The 21,487-nt window shown below is 50.9% G+C and overlaps 7 protein-coding genes and 1 non-coding gene across 8 annotated transcripts; 4 read left to right on the top strand and 4 right to left on the bottom strand.

The window, feature by feature from the left end:
- Nucleotides 1-188: 188 nt before the first annotated feature.
- On the top strand, nt 189-1,555 carry BKA67DRAFT_661786 (ribosomal protein L4 domain-containing protein; the record flags this gene model as incomplete). The annotated part of the gene is made up of 5 exons (XM_046107883.1): nt 189-266; nt 332-383; nt 432-441; nt 517-560; nt 642-1,555. The coding sequence occupies 5 exons, from the start codon at nt 189-191 to the stop codon at nt 1,553-1,555; spliced, it is 1,098 nt and encodes a 365-aa protein (XP_045955342.1).
- Nucleotides 1,556-2,264: 709 nt separating this feature from the next.
- BKA67DRAFT_522424 (cohesin loading factor-domain-containing protein) lies at nt 2,265-5,083 on the bottom strand (the record flags this gene model as incomplete). Its single annotated transcript, XM_046098374.1, has 5 exons — nt 2,265-3,133; nt 3,188-3,285; nt 3,336-3,902; nt 3,961-4,076; nt 4,142-5,083. 5 exons carry the CDS (start codon nt 5,081-5,083, stop codon nt 2,265-2,267), a joined length of 2,592 nt encoding a protein of 863 aa, XP_045955341.1.
- A 4,289-nt stretch (nt 5,084-9,372) lies between these two features.
- BKA67DRAFT_522754 (hydrolase, alpha/beta fold family) lies at nt 9,373-10,946 on the top strand (the record flags this gene model as incomplete). Its single annotated transcript, XM_046098409.1, has 4 exons — nt 9,373-10,029; nt 10,155-10,290; nt 10,376-10,605; nt 10,677-10,946. 4 exons carry the CDS (start codon nt 9,373-9,375, stop codon nt 10,944-10,946), a joined length of 1,293 nt encoding a protein of 430 aa, XP_045955340.1.
- A 220-nt stretch (nt 10,947-11,166) lies between these two features.
- Nucleotides 11,167-13,298, bottom strand: BKA67DRAFT_681932 (RAI1 like PD-XK nuclease-domain-containing protein; the record flags this gene model as incomplete). The annotated part of the gene is made up of 9 exons (XM_046108935.1): nt 12,782-13,298; nt 12,429-12,671; nt 12,348-12,379; nt 12,261-12,288; nt 12,200-12,207; nt 11,988-12,145; nt 11,773-11,943; nt 11,395-11,694; nt 11,167-11,342 (listed from the first exon to the last, which is right to left on the bottom strand). Exons 1-9 carry the CDS (start codon nt 12,851-12,853, stop codon nt 11,167-11,169), a joined length of 1,188 nt encoding a protein of 395 aa, XP_045955339.1. The 5' UTR covers nt 12,854-13,298.
- A 136-nt stretch (nt 13,299-13,434) lies between these two features.
- Nucleotides 13,435-14,059, top strand: BKA67DRAFT_661782 (uncharacterized protein; the record flags this gene model as incomplete). Its single annotated transcript, XM_046107882.1, has 3 exons — nt 13,435-13,780; nt 13,840-13,902; nt 13,959-14,059. 3 exons carry the CDS (start codon nt 13,435-13,437, stop codon nt 14,057-14,059), a joined length of 510 nt encoding a protein of 169 aa, XP_045955338.1.
- Nucleotides 13,995-15,657, bottom strand: BKA67DRAFT_374075 (DUF410 domain-containing protein). The gene is made up of 2 exons (XM_046096508.1): nt 14,918-15,657; nt 13,995-14,829 (listed from the first exon to the last, which is right to left on the bottom strand). Exons 1-2 carry the CDS (start codon nt 15,265-15,267, stop codon nt 14,169-14,171), a joined length of 1,011 nt encoding a protein of 336 aa, XP_045955337.1. The 5' UTR covers nt 15,268-15,657; the 3' UTR covers nt 13,995-14,168.
- Nucleotides 15,658-16,318: 661 nt separating this feature from the next.
- Nucleotides 16,319-16,406, top strand: BKA67DRAFT_t134. Its single transcript has one exon. It is a non-coding gene; the product is annotated as a tRNA-Gly (tRNA).
- A 3,475-nt stretch (nt 16,407-19,881) lies between these two features.
- On the bottom strand, nt 19,882-20,938 carry BKA67DRAFT_373964 (uncharacterized protein). Its single transcript, XM_046096507.1, has 2 exons — nt 20,755-20,938; nt 19,882-20,701 (listed from the first exon to the last, which is right to left on the bottom strand). Exon 2 carries the CDS (start codon nt 20,697-20,699, stop codon nt 19,971-19,973), a length of 729 nt encoding a protein of 242 aa, XP_045955336.1. The 5' UTR covers nt 20,700-20,701; nt 20,755-20,938; the 3' UTR covers nt 19,882-19,970.
- Between the last annotated feature and the right edge of the window lie 549 nt (nt 20,939-21,487).

The raw sequence follows: 21,487 nt of genomic DNA, 5'->3' as shown, positions 1-21,487 counted from the left end.
AAGGCTCTACCATTTCCTTGTTGCCAGAAAGCTCAATTGTCACTCGAATCGACGTTTCTGCAATTTCCCGGGGTTGAAGTCGCTCGAGTTGGGCCCCTCGAATTTTCGAATTTTCGCTTCAAACACACGAATTGAGATCTCACCCAAGACAGAGGGCTAACAACACCACCTGCAGACTCGACTTCGCAATGGCACCACCATCGGTCACTGTACAGGGAGGCGAGAGCCTTGCCCTTCCCACCGTTTTCTCGGCCCCCATCAGACCTGTCAGTACAACAACAAATATCGCAGAGTCTACGAACACCGAAGCTCACATATCTTTCTAAAACAGGACGTTGTCAACTTCTGCCACACCGCTCAGGCCAAGAACAAGAGACAACCTTGTCAGTACTCCCGACTGTGTTGAATCTTTCACTGCTAACTTGTAACAGACTCCGTTTCGTAAGTGACCGATAGATTCGAGACGATTTATTTCAACGCCCGCAGAGCAAGCACGACTAACAAGTGAGCAAACAGCGAGAAGGCAGGTCACCAGACCAGTGCTGAGTCATGGGGTACCGGTCAGTACAACCTATCTCTTCCCGATGGCTCCCATACGGACTCGACACGTGATGGGACAAGTTTCTGATGATTTCTTGCAGGTCGTGCTGTTGCCCGTATTCCTCGTGTCTCCGGTGGCGGTACCCACCGTGCCGGTCAGGCTGCTTTCGGTAACATGTGCCGATCCGGTCGCATGTTCGCTCCCACCAAGATCTGGCGCAAGTGGCACGTCAAGATCAACCAGGGCCAGAAGCGATTCGCTGTTGCCTCTGCTGTTGCCGCCTCGGCTGTTGCTCCTCTCCTGCTCGCCCGTGGTCACGCCATCTCCAAGGTCCCCGAGGTCCCCTTGGTCATCGACTCCTCCAAGGTTGAGGGTGCCGCTGTTGCCAAGACCGCCGCCGCTCTCAAGCTCTTGAACGAGGTCGGTGCCGCCGAGGATATCGAGAAGGCCAAGAAGTCCAAGAAGGTCCGTGCCGGTAAGGGCAAGCTCCGTGGCCGCCGCCACCGCCAGCGCCGTGGTCCTCTCGTCATCTACGACCCCAAGACCGATGGCACTGAGCTCATCAAGGGTTTCCGCAACCTGCCCGGCTGTGAGACCTGCGACGTCTACGCCTTGAACCTCCTCCAGCTCGCCCCTGGTGGTCACCTTGGTCGTTTCATCGTCTGGACCTCCAACGCCTTCAAGGCTCTCAACACCATCTACGGTTCCACCACCGAGCCTTCTCAGCTCAAGAAGGACTTCCTCCTGCCTTCCAACGTTGTCTCCAACGCCGACCTCACCCGTCTGATCAACAGCAGCGAAATCCAGAGCGTCCTCAACGCCCCCAAGGGCACTGCTCTTACCAAGCGTGCTTCCGTCCAGAAGAAGAACCCTCTCAAGAACAAGCAGGTTCGCCTTCGCCTCAACCCTTACCACGCCACCTTCGTCAAGGAGAAGCTTGGTGAGCAGAAGGCTGAGGCCGGCAAGCCCAAGGCTACTCCCGTCGAGTTCCTTGAGAACGCTCTTGAGCTTTAAGTTCGAGGACATTCTTCGGTGTGAGGATTGTGTGGCAATTGCTTGGTGAGACAGCATTGTCAAGGAAGCGAGAGAGCTTTGCGTTATATTTGTTATGAAAGGGACTAATCGAGAGGCGTACAGGCTGTACAGACTCGGGTTAGGTCGAGTTAATTCATGACTTCCCGCAGTTTCACGAATTGATACCATGTGATATGATACTTGTAATATTGCCGCTCCTCGCTACCTGTCCATGCTCGTGTCCCTTTCGCCACGTGCCTTGCGTGTCTCGACTGCAGGCAACTCTTCTGCACTGCCAGCGTACACCGTTGAACGACCAGTGTGTGACCCGTTTACGCTCACTTCTCTTCCATGCTAGCCTCTGATACCACGTCACTTGCAGCCTTATATTTTAGAAACCATGTCGGGCTAACGATGTTGACTGCTGCACTACGCACACAAGCTAGCCAGGGTATATCAGCAGCACGTCCATGCCCGTGTACTCCATGACCATTGCAACCTAGCAGCAAACCCAAGGCCTGGTCGAGAACCCTTGCATGGTACTTCATCCCTAGATCTGCGCAACGCCATTCGTGACCTAGTGCTAGCTGGCAATTTTCTGTAATGTAGATCGATGTATCCTCAACCCACCAGCTAGTCTATCACAAATCCAGAAAAGAAAAAGCACATGCAGTCACTCGTACAACTCGTTATCCCACGACCGACATGTTCACGTGGGGGCTGGCACACCACCTCCCAGGGCATCGCCGGCGAACGCGGCGCCCTGGTCCCACGAGTGCCTCGCCTCGGCCATCTGGCCCTGGACCTCATAGCTCTGCGCCAGCAACCCCTCCGCGACGCTCATCCAGAGCCTGTTGCCCGCCTTGCGGGCCTGCGCCGCGCCAGCCTTGGCACTCTTCAGGGCCTGGTCGCCCACGATGTTCTGGAACAGCTTGGCGCGCATCAGGTTGAGGGCGATGGAGAGCGTGTGCACATCACCTAGAGTCCTGGCGCCGTTGAGGGCGATGGAGAGATGAGTTTTGGCGGCGCCGATGCCCAGGGGCGGGCTGGTCTGGGTGGCGGCTAGGATCAGGTTGAAGGCGATGCGGATCTCGAGGTTCGGGTGCTCGGTGCAGAGGGGGCGGAGGAGGTCGATGAGCTCGGCTGTCAGGCGGTCGTCGCGGTGGTCCGGGTGCTGCATGATCCAGAGACGGTTGAAGGCCGAGAGCACGCGGACTTCGAACTCGGCGTGGCCCTGTCTTGTGGAGGCCAAGCCGATGATGTTCCCATTGGCGTCGAGGTTGCTCTCGAGGCTCAGGAGGGGCCCTTCGTAGATGGACTTGGCAGCAGTGAGATCACCTGTGCCTTGGTGATAGACGCCAGAGAGATAGCACGAGTACAGACCGACGACGCCTTCTATGGGCGGTTGGACGAGGCTCTCTAGTTCTTCGACACATTTCCAGACATCTTGCCACCGGCTAATTGTCGCTAGGTGCAGGCCCCTCACTATTTGCAGATAGCATTTCAGCTCTCTTCGCCAATCTGCGCTTTTCATGGCTTCTTGAAGGGACGCTGGGTTCGTACGCATCTTATGCGCGTCTGCAAACACAGTCAGTGTAAGTCATCGCATCGATTTGGGGCAGCTGAGCATACTCCTTGTTAGCGAGCCCAGGGCCTCGTCCCAGATCTCAAATATCCTCTTATCGTTCCGAGGACTCGAGTAGAGGAGACCAAGGCCACTGTAAGTATATCTACCGGGAATTAGTCTTCTGGCTCGAAAGGACAGCTGAGATTGACCTACGTCATAATGAAAGCCTCTATCTTGGTCCAAAACGACATAACAAGATAATCGCAGCTCTCGTTTTCGCCACCCAATCGGATGATGGCGCGGGTATCTTCACTAAAGACCTGATTGTTGCCTGTCTGCTTCTTGATGGGAAGCAAGACTTCAGTTTCATTAAGGCTCCAGCTATGGTCTTGAAGGGTATTATCCATCCGCGACTGGAGAAGCTTCAACTTCTGCATAATCATCTGGGGAGACTTTTGATGTAAGCTGCAGGCAAAGTCCAACATGAGTGCTAGTATGTCCACCTGTGGGACATGTGTCGAGGGATCCAACTGGTATTTTTGCGACTGCGCAAGGCAGTTTTGTATTTTTACCACAGCATCGTCTTTCATATTTTTCAAAAGACTGAGACCTTCCAACAAGGATGCGACCACAAAGATGATGATGTCGCCCCTCAGTATGGACAACGTGGTGATGCATCTGAGATTCTCAAGAGCGTGTATGTCCGAAGGATTTGGAGATTGCAGGTATAACGATGCCTTGAAGAAGCGAAGAGCATAGACCCAGTGCGTGTGTTTCAACCTGATTCATCTGATGTTAGCGACGTCCGGAATGTGTAAACAGACTTCGGGTTGCGTACAGCTCTGCATCGTTAATCTTCTGGTCGACAGCGATCATGGCCGCCTTTCCTTTCCTCTGTGACAGCATTCTCAGCTGCAGGAATTGCATCAGATACCCCAGATCAGCAAATCGGTACTGTTGTCTTGTTGTCAGTTTACCCTGTGGTGCGACTGCAACGTCGTGACATGGACAGATCCTACCTTCTCGCATAGCGTGATACCCTTTGTCAACGCCGTCTCGGCCTCCATGATATTGTTCGTCTCCTCACACAGGATACTGGCATATCGAAGTTGCAATTTGGCTTCCAACCTTGGCGCAAGCTTATTGCTGCCCAGCACTGTCTCTAAGCAGCCCAGGCCCGTTGCAACCATCTTCTGATATTCCTGCACACCTTGGGGGTCGAGATTGTCCGCAAGTCGCAGCACTTCTTTCCGCGCCTTGGCGAACATCTCCTCGGCCACGCAGACCAACAACGAATTGGTGTCTTGATGATGCGGTATCAAGCCCGGCGCCGGGGCAGGAGATCTCACGGAGCTCACACTAGGACTCCTGGTAAGACCTTGTGTCATGAGACGGGGGCTTGCAGAGACCCGGCCGGCATGCTCTATCTTGACGCTGGCTAAGCTAGTGCTCCTACTCTTGGCCTGGACGTTCTGATGAGGTAGCTGAGGTGACTGTGCCAAGATCGGAGAATTCGTGTGCGGGGAGTTGATGCGTGGGGAGTTGGCATGACTCGACAGGGGCTTTTGTCGGTGCTGCTGTTGGATTTGCTGCTGGGGCGTTTGCTTCTGTTGAGGTATCGTGGGCTGGGGGGCAGGCTGGTACTGCGGCACCGGCGACTGAGTCGGGGGCGGCATTTGCTGCCAATCCATCACATGCTGGGCTTGTTGGGGTGTTTGGTGGTTCTGAGGGATCTGTTGGTGTTGATGGACCTGCCGGGCTTGATGCGGACTGTAGGAATGCGCATGTGTTTGCGGTTGGTGGTATTGCTGCTGCTGCTGCTGCTGCTGTTGTTGTTGTTGGTGGTGGTGGTGTTGGTGTTGCTGCCGGTGGTGTTGTTGCTGTTGATGTTGCTGTTGTGGTTGTGGTCGTTGTTGTGGTCGTTGTTGTGGCTGCTGCTGCTGCTGCTGAACCTGCGGCATGTATTGGTTACTCGGTTGCTGCACCGGTTGTTGGGCTGGCGGTTGAGCCACGCTGTGCATCTGCCCCATCTGCGCTCCATATGCCCCGTTGTACTGTGATGACTGTTGCGGCCTCTGATCAAAACTCGGATCGTAACTCTGATATGGGGGTGCGTGGACACCAGGGTAGTTGGTGTTCTGCGCCGTCTGCTGCTGCGGGTAGCCAACCGGAGAGGAGAAGACGGCATTTTGATATTGGTTGAACTGATTATTCGAGTACTGGGGATACTGCGGGTGCGGGTTTCCGTAGGCATCAAAGCCGTTCTGCATATTTTGTTGCTGAGGCCATTGTTGGCCAGGATTTTGGCCGTACCCTGACCCGGGCAAGGAACCTCGATATGTCATCTCAGGTTCATAGTCTGAGGGCAACAACCATGTCTTGTGTTTTTCTATCTCGTCCCTACTCTTTTGCGCACCACTTTCTCAAGACCAACACATCGCGATCGGATCGATTCGGCAGTCGAGATCACGCAGGCAATACCTCGATATGCAGGTTTGGTGAAATGCGAATGGATTATGATGCTGCGTGGAATCGCAAAACTAACATCGCGTGCGCCGCGCCCAAGTTTACACTCCAGCGTCTTACATGACTAACGTTGGGGGATCGGCATCGATCACCTGACAACAGGTCCAAGCGCGGGCTGCTAACTTAGACGCTACCTCCGTCTAATCCATCTCACTGCATGTGTAATTACAGGGGGCAAGCAAGCAGATCAAGTCAAATCATGTTGCGAATTTTATTCTCTTCATGGCCATAAATATGAAATTTATGTGCAAAAAGAAAATGAAAGAAAGGAATACCCGAAAACTTTACCATCAATTCAAAAGAAGAGTGCAAGTCTCAGGTCTGCCACAGAAAGTCCATTCATCTCTGAGACCCCTGTAAGTTACTTCCTTGTAGCTTTCATCGCACCCTCACAACCCTTACCCACGCTAGCTGCCGGTATATCGTGAAGTCTGAACACCATCCGGATCACAATGAAGAAAGACCTCCACATTCGACCACTGAGAAGTTTCCCGCTCCTGATATCCAAGGCCTACGGCTATGTTATGTAAAAGAACTGTAATCGAACCAGAATCGCTGTGATCCCCGATGCCCATTTGTGATAAGTTAGTTTAACGACATTTTACCGTTGCATTCACCAGCGGCCCACCTCTCTCGAATTCCCAGGCCTCTACTAGTTGGGGTGGAAATTTTTACAGTCTCAGTACTGTAGTTGGCGGTTGTAAAAGTTCCGAAAACCATCCGTCGCTAGTGTCCAATGTCTGGTACAGGAGCTGTATAGTGGTTTCCGTCAGCTTTGTCATGGTGGAGTAGCACATGTTGATGACACTCTTGAACTTTCTCGCGCCAGAAACGTCAGCAGGATACTTGTTTGGTCCTAGATTGAATTTCCGTGCTATGACGCTCAGATGGTCACATGGTAAGTCGAGTATGAGATGCTGTTCTTCCTTTTGGTCCGCTCTGTGACCCGCTTCTTAAAGTTCTGTGTGTGCAATCGCTTGTAGCTGCGTTTGATACCTCTGATATCTGCTAGAATAAAATGTCAGTCAGTGTACTCGTTTACTGATATACAAAACACCTTACTCTTACTATTCGGGGGGTTTTTTTTTTTCCTCCACCTCAATTGGAAGTAAGAAGAAGCTCTGGCATTGCTTGATAGCTGCGTCGAGTAAGTTTTGAGAGACGCTGTGGTTGACGATATGGAAGAAGCCATGACTTTAATAAGCGTCTCGGAGTTGATGAATCAGGTTTCACTCTGATACATTGTCGGAGCCAAACGCCGCTATATGAGAGGTAAGCCTTCTGCCTTAAATTCCTTAACGAAATGTTTGGCCCTTTTCTTTTTACGCGACAGTGTAGATTCGCCTGGATGGTCAATAGCTAGAATTTTCATAATGTGGTTGATTAACTGGTTCGAAGAGGATTGGTGCCGAAACAAAATGGCGCCAAGCATTAAGCAAATAAGCAAAGAAGGAAAGAAGGAAAGAAGGAAAGAAGGAAAGAAGGAAAGAAGGAAAGAAGGAAAGAAGGAAAGAAGGAAAGAAGGAAAGAAGGAAAGAAGGAAAGAAGGAAAGAAGGAAAGAAGGAAAGAAGGAAAGAAGGAAAGAAGGAAAGAAAAGTTATTTCGACACGTGTGATTTGTTGGTCCAATCTCTCTGCAAATTCGGTATCCCAGCTTATTATCACCTGAGGTTAGAGACATTGTTGGTATTTTCCAGAGACTTAGTCGTGAACCAAGGCCAAGGATCCTCTTCAGGTTAAAAGCAATTCTTCTCGTTCGAGTCTCCATCGCGACAGTTATATGAATTTGTGCGAAGGCAGGAGACGAACACGCGGTGTTTCAACGACCGGCCCAGGTATCGAGGTCGACAAGAGCATGGTTATGGCTCTCAGCTTTCAGTTCAACCACAAATGCTTGCGATAGTGGCGCAGGGAGAGTTTTATATGACCGGGACATCTAGTGCCCCGTCGAGTCTGCGTCCAAAATGGACCGAGTCCGGCCGCCGTTATCTGGGGGTTTTTCTTTTTTGGGCGGATGCCCCTGAATTCTCTCCCAGATCTCTAACAAAGGGTCCGCCAACGCCGCACCGTTTGACAACGATGAAATTAGGACCGCTCATTTGACTCGCCATTGAGTCTTGGGGCCGTGGTGCCTTGGTACCTGGTCGGCACTGCCACGCAATTTCTGATATCTATGAACGCTTCCGGCTACATCATGTGTCACATAGTCAGCATCATGGACTACTGGCTGGTCTCTGGTCGGCGTTTCACCCTTTACTACGCTACATGACCCGCGTACAGCGTATCGTTACATAGCATGTATGGCCTTCGCTTGAATTTATTTTGTCTTTCATTAACAAATTCGGAACAATCTCGGATCAATAGGCAGACCGCATTCGTATAGTTCGATTTTATGGCGACATTCCTTCAAGGCATTGCCCATTAGATACAACCATCTTTATAACGTACCTTCGGATCGATCACGCTCTATCAGAGGCTGAGCACTTTGTTTCCCCATGCATGGAGCCCCAGGCAAACTAAGTAATTCTATTGTTTTAATATTAAGAAACAAACATTACAAGCTACCTTCGTACACAGGTTATTCCCTGCCATATTCTAATTCCCTCTAGAACACAGAAACCAAATGTCTCACGACTGATTTAACCCAGCTCATGTATTCTTGTAGTCGATAAGCGGTAGTACCTTGTGTAGTTCTAAGTCCACGAAGATAGGTTAAGCCGACGTAGATGTGCCAAATTGCGCAATGGCCTAGCAATAATACTCCTAGCCACTCATACGGAAGGGGGTCAACGGGACTACAAGTTCCACACGTTGGATCAATTCAACCGAAAAGAACGTAAAGAATGAGACACAGCTAACCTAAGCGTACACCTTGACTAGACTCTGCGATTACCCAAGCACGACGTCGTGAATTAGTCGATACTGTTCTAACGCTTTTCTCTATAATTGTAAGATTCACGGACGGTTTAGAGTGACAGTGGTAATGTAATGTTTGAGTGGATCGGTCAATTCACTAAAGCCTGCCTCCTTCAAAATCCAAGGGGTTTCTGCTGGTCTTAAAATGCATTACGGGTTATCGATGGGGTATTCGGAGTTATATCAATAGCTTTCCAAGATATTTCATAACCCTATCGGTGATCCGTAACCTCATAACCTTAAGTTATGGCAATAACCTATTGTCGTCTTCTGTTCTTGCTCATGCGGTACCCGGCAGTTTTCAGTGGTTATAAAACAGTAGAGCTTCATTGTTTGTGCGAGTCACTATTAAATAGAACTTTGGTTCCTTATTCTTCTTCTTCTTCTTCTTTGAAGAGATTATGTGGCAGCAGGCTGAGAGACCGGTAGAAGCGGTTTTTTTATTATTATTAATCTTTCATGACCTCGTCTGCCAAGTCTGAGATTCTTCTTCATTATGTCTATTGCTCATACATTTGTAGGTGACAATGTTGAGAGCACAACGAATGGGACCGTTGGGTCACTTGATTCGTGGTCTCCCAAAAGCACTGTCACCTGTCAGCAACTGGCCCCACAAAATGCACCAGTAACATCACCAGGTCTGCCAAAAGCCCGACGGCGATTTGCGCATGGTCGGCGGTCGGCTTGTGAACAATTCTTTGAATTTATAGATATAGATTTCGTTTGCAATTTCAAGGAGCTGGTCATTTTAAATATATACAAGATTCTTACCTCGGAGTCCGTTACGAACCAAGAAAAGATTTTCACCATGGACTGGCTCGGCCGCGCCTCCCTAGACTTCCATGCCTCCTCGTCTCCCATCTCCTTCGAGACGCAGGAGGACGGGCCCAAGACCCTGCTGGACGTGGTGAAGGAGTCGACGCCCGCGTGCCAGCTGAACCCGCTGCTCTTCAATGGGCACCTGCAGACGTGCTGGACGGCGGTGAACAAGGAGGCGCCGCCCGTGCACTACCGGCGGCGGGTCTTCGAGGCGGAGCACAGCTCGTACACGGGGTCCTTCGTGGTGGACTTCTACGTGCCGCCCGGGGAGGCCGCGCCCGAGGAGGAGGCCGACGGGTCCCTGCCCCCGCGCACCGCGTACTTCAGCGCGGAGGAGCTGGCGCGCCTCGAGGCCCGGGGCAGCGACGACGACAGGCCTATGCTCGTCGTGCTGCACGGGCTCTCGGGCGGCTCCCACGAGGTCTACCTCCGGCACGCCATCGCGCCGCTCCTCGAGAGCGGCAAGTGGGAGGCCTGCGTTGTCAACTCGCGCGGGTGCGCCAAGAGCAAGATCACCACGGGCATCCTGTACAACGCGCGCGCGACCTGGGATACGAGACAGACGGTCAAGTGGCTCCGGATGACGTTCCCGAACCGGCCGCTTTTCGGCATCGGGTTCTCGTTGGGTGCTTGTATTCTGACTAATGTATGTAGCGGGATCTTTTTTTCTTCTTCTTTTTCTCATAGTTTTTCTTTGCTCTTTTCTCATTATTTTCTTTTTATCCTTTTTAGGGCTGTGTGTCTAGGAGCAATGCTGACCGATCGATATAGTACCTCGGTGAGGAAGGCTCAAACTGTCAGCTGAAAGCCGCGGTGGCTTGCGCGAACCCCTGGAACCTCGAGGTGTCGAACAATGCGCTCAAGCGGACGTTCATGGGCCACAACCTATACTCCAAAGTCCTCGGCAGTGAGTTTTTACTCTCTTCAGATCCCCTCCCGCTGCTCAATACCAGCTTGAATCATGTTGAGGAACGCACTAACCTGGGGGCCAGCCGCAATGAGGAAACTCGCCGAGACCCACGCAGAGGAGATCAGGAAATACACAGACTTCGATCTGGAGAAGATCGCCGGGCTCACACATCTGTACGAGTTCGACAGGGAGGTGCAGTGCAAGGCCTGGGGGTACCCGACCGAGAACGCGTACTACAGGGACGCGTCATCCGTGGACGCCGTCATGGCAATCAGGATTCCCTACCTGGCGATCAACGCGACGGACGATCCGGTAAGTCTTCATCACGCTCCACCCCACGTCATTTCGCCGCGAGTTTTGTACTCATGGCCCGAAAACAACAGATCTCGGCAGAGGAAGCACTCCCGTACGGAGAGATCAGATCAAACCCCTATGCGGTGTTGTGCACGACATCGATGGGCGGACATCTGGGATGGTTCGAGCCAGGTGGTGGACGCTGGCACAGCCGCCCGGTGGCCAGGTTCATGAACTACATGGCGTTCGAGGCCAAGCTGGACGACATCAAGACCAACGCGACCGATAATGGTAAAATCTACCATGCAGGTGCGGAGTTTGACCCTATGCGCCGGAAGATGGACGTACCCCGGGAGTAGGGAGGGCGGGATATGCAAAGGAGTCGTTGGACCGCTGCCCAAGCACTGGCAATGTATAACATGATATAAATAGAGTTAGACCGTTCGCTTGAGGGGATAATTGTACATAGAACAGCTACACTGGGTATCTAGAGCTAGAACAAAAGGTGATCTTATGGTTTGGGATAGAGTGAGGTAAATCAATTCTGTATGGCACTGATCCAATGACACGCTAAACCATTTACGCATCGTCGTTACTGCTGCTTTTCAGACTGAGCTTGATGCGCCAGTTGATGAACTCATCCGTCAAAATTCTACCGTGGCCAGCCTCCTCCACTCTGAACACATCAATTGTGCCTGACTTGGGTTGTCTCCGGATCCTCCAGACACCCTCATCATTGATTGTTCGTCTCAACCCTAACAAGTGGTCAGCTCTCAGGCATAAATGCTAATCGGGATATCACCTTACATTCCAAGAAGCCAGCACCGAAGTTAATACACATGTTCGCGTTCCATGTTTTCACGCCTCTCTGAGCAGCAGTGACAGGAATGCTCTCCGTCTTTATTTCCTCGATCTTCTCGAGAATACCGCCCTGTGACCGGAACCCTACGATGATCTTAGGAACGCCGAGCAGAAAGGACTGTATCCAGAACTTCATGAGCTTGCGCTCGAAGTTGTTCATGTCACGGTCGTCGCGGATGGAGGCACTAGTCTTGAGCTCGACCCAATTCGTAGGTGCGCCGGGCACCATAGGTTTCGTGTCCCATACTGTGATCATGTGAGCGAACCGAATTGATGTGCAAACATTAAAAGTAATTCAACCTCCCCATGTGATAGGAAACATACCAGCGTCGACTTCACCTCCAATGCAAAGGACGGTTTTGCCAAGTCCTGTGCGCACTACTGAGCAGTACTGAGCCTTGTTGCTCACAACCTCCTTGTCGCGGTTCTCGATGTATTCTCTGCTGGTTTCGGCCCAGGTTGCAGGTATGGTGGACAGAGTCTCGAACTTGTAGCCTAGCCGTCCAGTTAGTAAAACTAGACGCGATACATGGCTGGACGTGTGCACTTGCCCCAGTAGGTCATGACATCGGGCGAAAATTGCGGAGGTGGCGGTTGATTATCCCGTCCTCTGTTGTTCCAGCGCTTAGGCTTGCTGTTCTGGTGCCGTTGTTTCTGTTGTGAAGCCTGCTTATACGCATGGTTCTCCTCGATGAAGCTGTGGTAGATGTCAGTTGAGGATATGGGTTGATCTATGGGCATTATCGCCTACACGCAGTCCTTTTCCCCTGTCAGTCCAGATATCCTCAACTAGGGGTAACAGCATGGCGTACTTGATATAGAGTTGCATTCATCTCGAAGCTGCCAAATGTAAGAATCAGCGCTTGCCCGGAAGATGCAATAGGTTCATCGATCCATACCCATCTCTGTCATCAAACAGAGTTGACATGATCTATGGCATTGTGAGCATAATTTAGACATGGAGTGCTATGAGGGCTAACCTTTGTCATCATGCCGCGCCACGTGACGACTTGGGCGTCAATCTTCTTTCCGTCTTTCTGCTCATGGGCGATGATCGTCCTCAACAGACTGTCCAAGTGCTCATCAGCAGAATCATCGTGCTTGTCGAAGCTCTCGAAGCCGCCTGACAAATCTGTGCCTAGCTCAGGCGGGTAGTACCATCTCAAGGAAGAGTCACCCAGATGGAATTCATGGTTGTCATCGTATGAGAAACAAGCGATTTCCTGGAAAAGACGATCAGCAAGTTATAGCATGCGAATCGATATGGGTGGTGATTCGATGGCGTCCATGATACAACGCATGATGGTATAGTAAAAAGGTTGAGAAGACCTACTTTGGGGCGTTTGACAGCTTGGCTATCACCGCTGAAGCGGCCGATGGGTTGAATGTCGAATGTCCCTGACATGATACCTCGCTGTCATGTTCGGGTGATCTTTAGACAATTGGTAAAAGTGAATCTGCGCATCCCCCTCTCTGAACCAAGGTGCACTGCAGAGGTTGGACGGAGTAAGGTGAAACTCAATTTCTTTATGAGATTTATTTACGACGTGAGAGCTCCAAAGCCGCTAATAAAATGGCTACGGGTCCTACAAAAAAAAAAGCAAAGCTGCAGAGCAAAGCTGCAAGCCAAAGCAAAGCAAAGCAGAGCAGAGCAGAGCAGAGCAACATTTCCAAGCTGGCCGCAGGGGTTCCGCTGCACCTCCCCTGTCACTCGCCTGGCGATCTGCACCCCGCCATTAGCTCGTCGGCGCTTTGCCATTTGAATCAGCAGTTGCCCTTTGCTGTGAGCAGCAAGTAAACAATGACTCCCATTTTGACCTCCCCAACAACGTAGACTAGATTAACCTTAGATACCTATGAGCAACCCAGCCACAGCCCAGCAAGCTCTCCATTCTCTCGGCTAGAGCTACAGTGCGCCTTGTATTGTACGATTACTGCATGCAGACCTCCAGTTTCTCGAGATATCGCACCACCGACCCAAACACAATGTCGAGCAACCCCCCACCCCTTCAGCGACCCGCCGCTGCCCGCCCCGTCCGCAGCGCAGGACCGACGATAGCGAGCACTTCTTCCTCCACCGGCAACGGCAGCGGCAACGGCAACGGCAACGTACGACGCAACCTCTTCCAGTCGCAGCTGACACGCCGACCGACGCCGACGTCCTCGAATTCCGGCGAGACGCTGAGGCTCGATGTCGACGTCCTGGACTCGGAGGCCTCAGAGATTGTGATTCGGGACAAGAACGGCGAGTTCGAAGTCGGCGACCCACCCACGCCGCCGATGGATGAGGGTTCGGAAGCGGGCGCAGTTGACGAGGATGGAGAACATGAGCGTGCGTCGACTTTGCCCTGCACTGGGTCACGGTGGAGGTAGTGGCTAACGAGTCTGCAGGAGAGCGACGTAAGCTTGCCGAGATCGTAAGGCATCACCAGAAGAGCCCTGCGCAGCCCGAAGGTAGGAACATGAGATCCGAAGCTGTGTTGCTCGAAGATTGACTCTAAAAACAACAGAAATTCTTGAAGCCTTGAGGGCCAGCATGCGAGCACAGGTCACAGCCCTTGCTGACGACAATTGGATGTACGAGCCAGAAGACCAGCCGCGGCCGCAATGAACAAAATACAGGACATGCATGGTATCCTCTATTGTTCACGCCTATTTACTCATATTCAGGGTATAGTACTTGCTTGCTATCAGAGACTCCGCAAAGGACAGAGCCCAAGTTAGTCCAGACCTTCTGCGGTAGGCAGGGGAGTGGGCGCCTTGACAGCCGGTCTTCTCGAACCAGCCGCAGCAGCACCGCCGCCACCTCCACCCAGCAGTCCGCTCATCATGTCCATGAGCGGGTTGCTCTGTCTCGGTCTCTGGATGCCGAAATACATCTCTGCGATCATTTCCAGCGGCTCATGCCATATCTCAACCTCCTTGATGTGCGAAGCATACTTGGTAGTCAACTGCTTGTATAAGTCGGCGCTGCCCCGTTGTACCGCAAGCAGGAGAAGGCCGAGGAAATTGAGAAGGGGAATGCTGGGGAAGATTCTGATGTCGGCGCTGTTGCTGCTGACGTCCTGCACGCCGATAGCACTGCCCTTGTCCTGGTTGAGAGAGCTCGTGAAGTACCGGTAGGCTGTGTTGGCCGCTCGGACGTTGGCGGTCAATAGATAGGGTAGAATAGCTCGGCTGGCATAGAGAGCTGCAGTGTGCGCATCGTCCTCCTTGAACCACTCATATTCCATTTTTGCCAATACTTCGGCCGAGTCTTTTGTGCCTAGTACCAGGTGTCGCTCTGCGTCGGACGTCTCGTGCTCTTCGGCGTAGAGCGAGCCAGCCACATGATGAAGCTCGGGGTCGCCCGCAGGAAATTCGCCAAACTTGGAAGACCAACTGTATAGCCAAGGGTCAGCAAACGCATCCCCCCAATGTCTTCCCGTAAAAGGGCCCGCGTAACAGAATCAGCCGAGTAGGGACTTACCCAATCATCTCGCCGACAAACTTCTTCCTCGTCGGCTCCCCGGCCTCAAACAACCGGAGGCACGTCAGCAGCTTGCCCTTGTTGCTCGCGTCGGGCTTGAGCTCCGCCTGCTTGTACGTGTCGACCAGCAGGACGCAGAGGTCGCCTCCGCTGCCCCCCTGGCCGGCCTTGAGCAGCGACTGGGCGACGTTGTACAGGATGTCGATGGCGGCGTCCCAGTTGGCGGCCTTGGTGTACCGGGCGGCGACGACCCGGCACTGCTGCTGGGCCTCGTAGTAGGACCCCTCCCCGATGCGCGACTGCAGGCGGGTGATGATCTTTTCGATCTTGTCGGATTTCGAGGTCGCCATGGTGGAGGCTCTTGTGGCTGGCGTGCAGAGGAGAATATGGAGGTGGTTTGAGAAAAGGAGGGAGAGGGGAGAAGACGGGGAAGAGAGCTGGTTGTGATGTGGTGACGAGATGGAGGGTAGGCGTAGCAGATGAGGCTAAGTAATGGCGGGGAGAATCAAGCCTGTCAAGGTCAAGCTTGGTTGTTGTGCTTGTTTTCTGCAGGCGAGGTGGGATGCGGAGCCATTTTGGTGACGACAGACGCTCGCTTGTATTTGTAGGCGTTAACGCCGTAAGCAAGTCAGTCGCACAGGCCTGCCAGCCACTGTAAATGGAAATGGAACTGGAAATTGTACCTGTGTCTGCAAGCTGCGCACTTTCGCTTGGAACACACGCACGGCATAGGCCGAATGTTTAGCCTAGTATTCAGTGCTACCTTTGATGCTGCCTAGCATCCCAATACCGCTTCATTACTGATTCGTGGGGTTGTTCGAAGTAGGTGTTCACGAACTGGCTGCACTAGACACTCCAGGTCGAGTCTATAAATCGATCTGCTTGCACTGCTGATTGGCCCTAAGAATGGACTCTTGCATCTGTTCGCTGGTAGTGTACAGATGTCAGCATCGCTTCTGTTTGAAATATAAAGATATAAAAATATAATTAAAAAAGCGGAACTGTTCTATATAGCAGGTGTGCATTCATATCTTTAATACCGAGTGCACCACTTGCTGCATTGCATTTGTTTGTTCAGCACAGCTATCATTCGTCGCCCTGACTCAAACAAAAATTTTAGTCTTTTAAAACATGAATTTTCGGGCACTGACAGATTTTTTTTCCCTTGTCACCAACTTAACCTTTTTCTTCTCAACTATACAGATATCCTGTGATCCTTGTGTATCTTATACTACTATACACATTCTGGCTATGCTCACACCTTGTCGACATTATTCGGTTTCGAACTCTTTGCATAACTTTACAAATCTGTCCGCCTGCTTACACCCCCCGCATCATGCAGCTACGCCACATAAGAGCCGGTAAGCTGCTTTCTCCTCAACAGCTTAAAATCGTCCATCGGCATTGATGGTGTAGCGGTAACATTAAAGCTTCCCACTTGGTCTTCATGATCTTGCTTTAGCTCCGGGTTCGACTCCCGGTCAATGCATACAATTCAGTGGCCCTGGCTCAGTCAGGGAACGAACTTTTTGTTTCGTATCGTGATTGTTATACATGATCGATCATGTCTCTATTTCTGCGTTGTTTCACTTTGTTTTGCTTACCACTTTCCCGTTTTAACCCTATCAATGCAACAGTTCTTCATACTTCAGCGACATTAGCATCATCAGCAAAAAGCATCCTTGTGCAAGACCCGCATTGTCAACCAGGTCACAGATGGCAGAATGAATATCGAAGATCTGTTTGATACAGTCGCACATCTTGAAGCAGTCATACTCTCCTTGAAAAGTCATTGAACAACCCCTAGACTAGTAGAATGAAACTTCGACGGAGGCCGAAATGCAAATCGGGGTTGATACATTGATTGCGGAATCGTACACTGGGGCGCTCTCGCGATATATTGATGATTTAACCACGCTGCGAGGAGCCAGGTCGCCAGCCGAAACCGATCCAAAACCTAGGGCTATGGGGGGACAGGTTCAAATGATAGGGACTAGACTCTCGAGCAGAATCATTGACCAGAAGCTAAGCCAACAGAGTTAGGCGACTGCAAAATCCTATATCCACATGCCTATTATGTCAACAGAGAATTCAGAAAACTGTAGAACAAGCGGTGCTGTGATGGTGTACGTAGAATGCACAATGCTGAGTCATTGCTCAGCGTCTATGATTAGGCCCAGCCAGACGTTCTGAGTTTTTTCTTCTTATTTTTCTTTTCTTTTTTCTTATTTTTCTTGGCAGTTATTTGTCTTTATATAAACGGCTTCTGGCGATATGGTCTATCGCTAGCATTGTAGGTACAAGCGCTGGCATGGTACGTATCAGAGCCATCATCAAGAGCAGAGATTATATACTCCCAAAAAGGCCAGACTGAAGGTACAAAGACATACGTGGGTGCTTGACATTACCCATAGCCCTGGTTTCTACACCGACACTCATAGATGCAAGACGCCCCTGGCATTCTGACCTTCTCAAAAAAATTTTCGCTGACTTACTCCCAGTTCCAAGCGACAACTTTGGCTGGTTGCCAAGTCCTGATGGATGCTTCGTCGTCAAATCGATAAAGATCACAGCTGGTAGCAATTGATAACTTCGGTCAAGTGGGCTTTTATAATTTTCTATGTGAAAGATGGACTGGGTATAAGCTGGGCGCACCAACGACGAATTGCGGTATTGTTGAAATATCGCTCGAGTCCTGTTGCCAATACGTTGAGTATAGTACAACAAATGGACGTCAATCCGTCTCAGCAGAAGTGGATGGACCAGTCAATATCAAACTTGAGGTAGAGCATCTTTCTACGCGCATAACAACAACAAAAAACGAACAAATGAAACTTTCCCTACCTCCTCTCACTGAATGACCTTCAAGAAGCAATGCATCCATATCCAACATAGAAATGACCGCCGTCGCCGTCGATCCTCAATGGCTACACACTTAACCGTGCCAGTGAGAAACCGACGGAAGCAACGGGTTTACCCAACCTTCTCGACCGAAAACGAACAGTGTTGTCATGGAAGCCTCAAACTTATCAGTGCTTCACCTCCTTTTCTTCCTACCTCTCTGTTTCACGCATTGTGCCAAGTGAATTAAATGGGTCCCCTTGTCTGGTGTTCCGTGTCTGCAGCTCGAGCAAACGAAATTCCCATGTCCATGGTATTTGCAGGAGCGGACGTGGCGCCTGTGTAGATCTTTGCGGTGATCTCGTTTGTTGCAACTGCAGACATAGCTTGGTGGGCGGGTTTCAGACGATGCATCTTCGGAGTGCTCTTGTGTGTTGTAGTGACGATCAAGGTCCCGTTGGCTCTCGAAGGCACGGTGCGAACAGCCCTTCTCGCACCTGTACCTGTGCCTCGAAACAAGATGACGCCTATTGAATATGAGATTCACTTCTACTTGTTGTGATAGAAGAGCTTGTACGAACCTAAGTCCTGGGCCGCTGAAGTTCCCAGAGCAAAAGGGGCATCGTTGACTTGCTGTTTCGAGAGGTTGAGAGACCCCGATAGTTTCCTTTATCAACCGCGCTGCCACGGAACCGCCCGCTAGAGATGCCGGGCTATATCCTGGCTGTTTGGATGCTACTGAAGACGCGAGTTGGGCTGAAGTATCGGTTGATTGTGTCCAGCTATCCTTGCTCGGAGTATTAGAATTACCGAGCACCTGCCGAGCGGAATTCCCACTTGCTGTAGAACCAGAAACACCTTGTTCAGGTTCTGAGTTTGGAATGGTATCTGAGATGTTGAGGAAATCAAGACTGAAGGGTACAAACCCAGGAATTGCCTCGTAGCGACGGAGAAGAGAGTCGAAATCAAGGTCGTAAAATGTGTTTTCGGATCTTGAGAAGGCAAAAGTCTCACTACTATTGCCAGAATAAGGATGACCAGTGTTTACTTGCTGATCACTTTGGCCGCACCTCCGAATTTACCCCGGCCCGGGCTTCAACCCGGGTGATTGTTAGGGTGGTTTGTATGCACAGCAGCACAGACTCAATACTGCCGCATTAGGCAATAAACAATCAAACGTCACGTTTGGTTGTGGCGAGTAGTTGTGGGGACCTCGGCATATAGAGCAATCGTTGACACGATATCTGATGCACTCAGTACCAGTACACATACTGCGACCTGATGATCTGTCATGATAGTCAGTAGAGATTGTACCAATGGGAGTTCTTTTTGTGACGCACGAAATGCCGTCCCCCATATCAGACTGATCTATACCGAGAACAGCACCAACGTCTGTTCAACAGAACATACCTCACCAAGGACGAAGTGAACTGGTTATCTATATACTGCTGGCAACGGCAATTTTCTTAGTCATCTACGAAATTGGCCGCAGTAAGGCATGGACGCCTTGGAAAGCCGCGCACCAACGGTGACTTCTGCCTCGGGCGAATTAGTGCCAGCCGGAATGCATTCTCCATTGGATCCTCGAGAACATTGCAGCGTCCAACCAAGTGTTAAGTGTGAGAACCCGTAGTGTCCGAACTGCCTGGTCAATAGACATGCAGCACATAATTAGCAAGAATTTCCCCGCCTTTTTGCATCAAAATACCTTGAGTTACTGTTCTACTACATTCGCTTGATCAGAAACTTTTTATTTACTCTACTCGTTTAAGTCTGTTGCTGTTTTCTTGATTTGCTATTCATTTTCTGTGATTTGTGAATTTCCTATACCACATTAGAGCTGTACTCGATAGTTTAGGACACCAGGATCAGGAACGCCACCCTCTGTCCAGGATTGCCTGTTAGCACGGGTTGAAAATTGGCCTCAATACCACTAATGCAGGAGTGATGCTCCAATGAAAGCATTGCATTTACGCCAGTGAGATTGATGATGCGATAGTTCTCACAGGTACAAAGGTTGCGGCCAAAATCCATGCCCAATCTTCTGTTTGTTTTGGTTGGGCTCGGGGCCAAGGCTGAATCTTTTTGTCAGGCGAGTGAATAAATAGATTGATTCTTTCGATGTACATAAGATTGAGGCCGCACAACCGTGAACATGTTGACAGGCGAGACTGCGTAAGACTCTCCATAGTTATATTATTACAAAGACAAATTACCACGCAAGGCCGAAAGGAGCCTGCCGTTTGTCAGTTTCGACGATCGAAAGTATGGGTTCGTACGAATAATTTACCGGAGGAAACCCAACGGCAGTCTGCCTGCGCCTACCTCCCCCGCGCCGACTTCGACCACCGCCATATGCACCACCTCCACTGAAGCCCAAGCCCGGCCAGTCATTCCAGTCGTCTTCGCTATCTTCCTCAGAGTCGGATTGATCTTCGTGGCGACGACTTCGCCCTTTGTATTTGCCTCTTGTCGCAGCTTCCTCGATGCAGTCTCTGGCTTCGCACGTGTGGTCCTTGCAATATTCACCATGATCCACGACATCATCAGCGCAGTAGTCCTTTCCCCGTGAGCCGTTGGAACAACCTTTATATTGACAAGTGTGTGAGGCGCAGAATCTGCTGTCTTTGTATGGTCTATCGTTGCAGTCACTTTGAGCGCACGTATGCTTGGCACAATACGGGCTATAGCACAAAGCCAACTGAGCCGCAGTGCTTGTTGGGTCCATGGCAAATAATGTTCCCAGTGGGATGGCAGACTCGATCATACGCCTCTGGCTGGGATAGTCTACTGCGTTGCACTTGTGCGCGTTGCAAAGCGTCGATATCGGAAACATACGATAGCCCGGGCAGTCAGGAGTTGCCGTGCAAATTTGCTTCGCGCAGCGTTGCCCCCCTTCTAACCTGGCATAGTTGCACCCGTGTGCTCCACAAGGACGCATATCTGTGAAGTTTCAGTAAGAGCAACCACGAGTTCCTTTGGCGTTTTGTTCCTACGTTCTGAGCATTTTGTTTCACGATTGCCCTCGCCGTTCACAAACCGCAGCTTGGCGCACCCATTCTCAGCACACCTTTCGTGCTTCTCACAATAGCCTCCTCTCTGCGCAGTTCCTTCCTCCGTGCAAGCGATGGTCGTGAAGCACTCCTTGCAAGCATGTGCTGCACAGTAAGCCGAACGCGCATGACCAAACCTGTCTCGGGTACAACCGGCACTCTTGCACTCATGGGGAGGGTCGGCATCGTCTCCGTCGCAGCAAAAAAGGGCATTTTTTTGCTGGATATCTTTTTGTTGCAAGATATCGATTTACAAGTGTGCGCCTCGCATGCGTTCCCTGGCTGCTCGCGCTTATTGTCGCATTCGTGTCCCCATTCGCAGTAATGCTCCTTACAGTGCTTCAGAGACTTGTCGGTATCTTCAGTGACCTTGACGTATCTCTCACAGCCATCGACGTCGCATTTCTTGTGCTTTTTGCAGTTCTTATCGCCAAAGTCGGGAGTGACCTTGGGAGTCAAGCCTTCGGTACAAGTAGGATATGCACATGTGTGTGTGGCGCATCGACCGGCGTCTGCAAATCCCAGACATTCCTTTTCTTTACACGTATGATTCAAGCAATACATGGAATTGAAGTTGCTAGCTTTGATCTTCTTCTCTTCTGTACAATCTGTGCGTTGACAGCCATCTATACGTACATCAGCCGACTTCGGCAAAAAGAAAAAAGAAAAAAAAGAA

Source organism: Truncatella angustata, assembly GCF_020726525.1.
Source record: "Truncatella angustata strain MPI-SDFR-AT-0073 chromosome Unknown BKA67scaffold_7, whole genome shotgun sequence".
NCBI lineage: Eukaryota > Fungi > Ascomycota > Sordariomycetes > Amphisphaeriales > Sporocadaceae > Truncatella > Truncatella angustata.
Note: the sequence above shows the minus strand (reverse complement) of the source record. Positions and strands in the feature narration are given on the sequence as shown.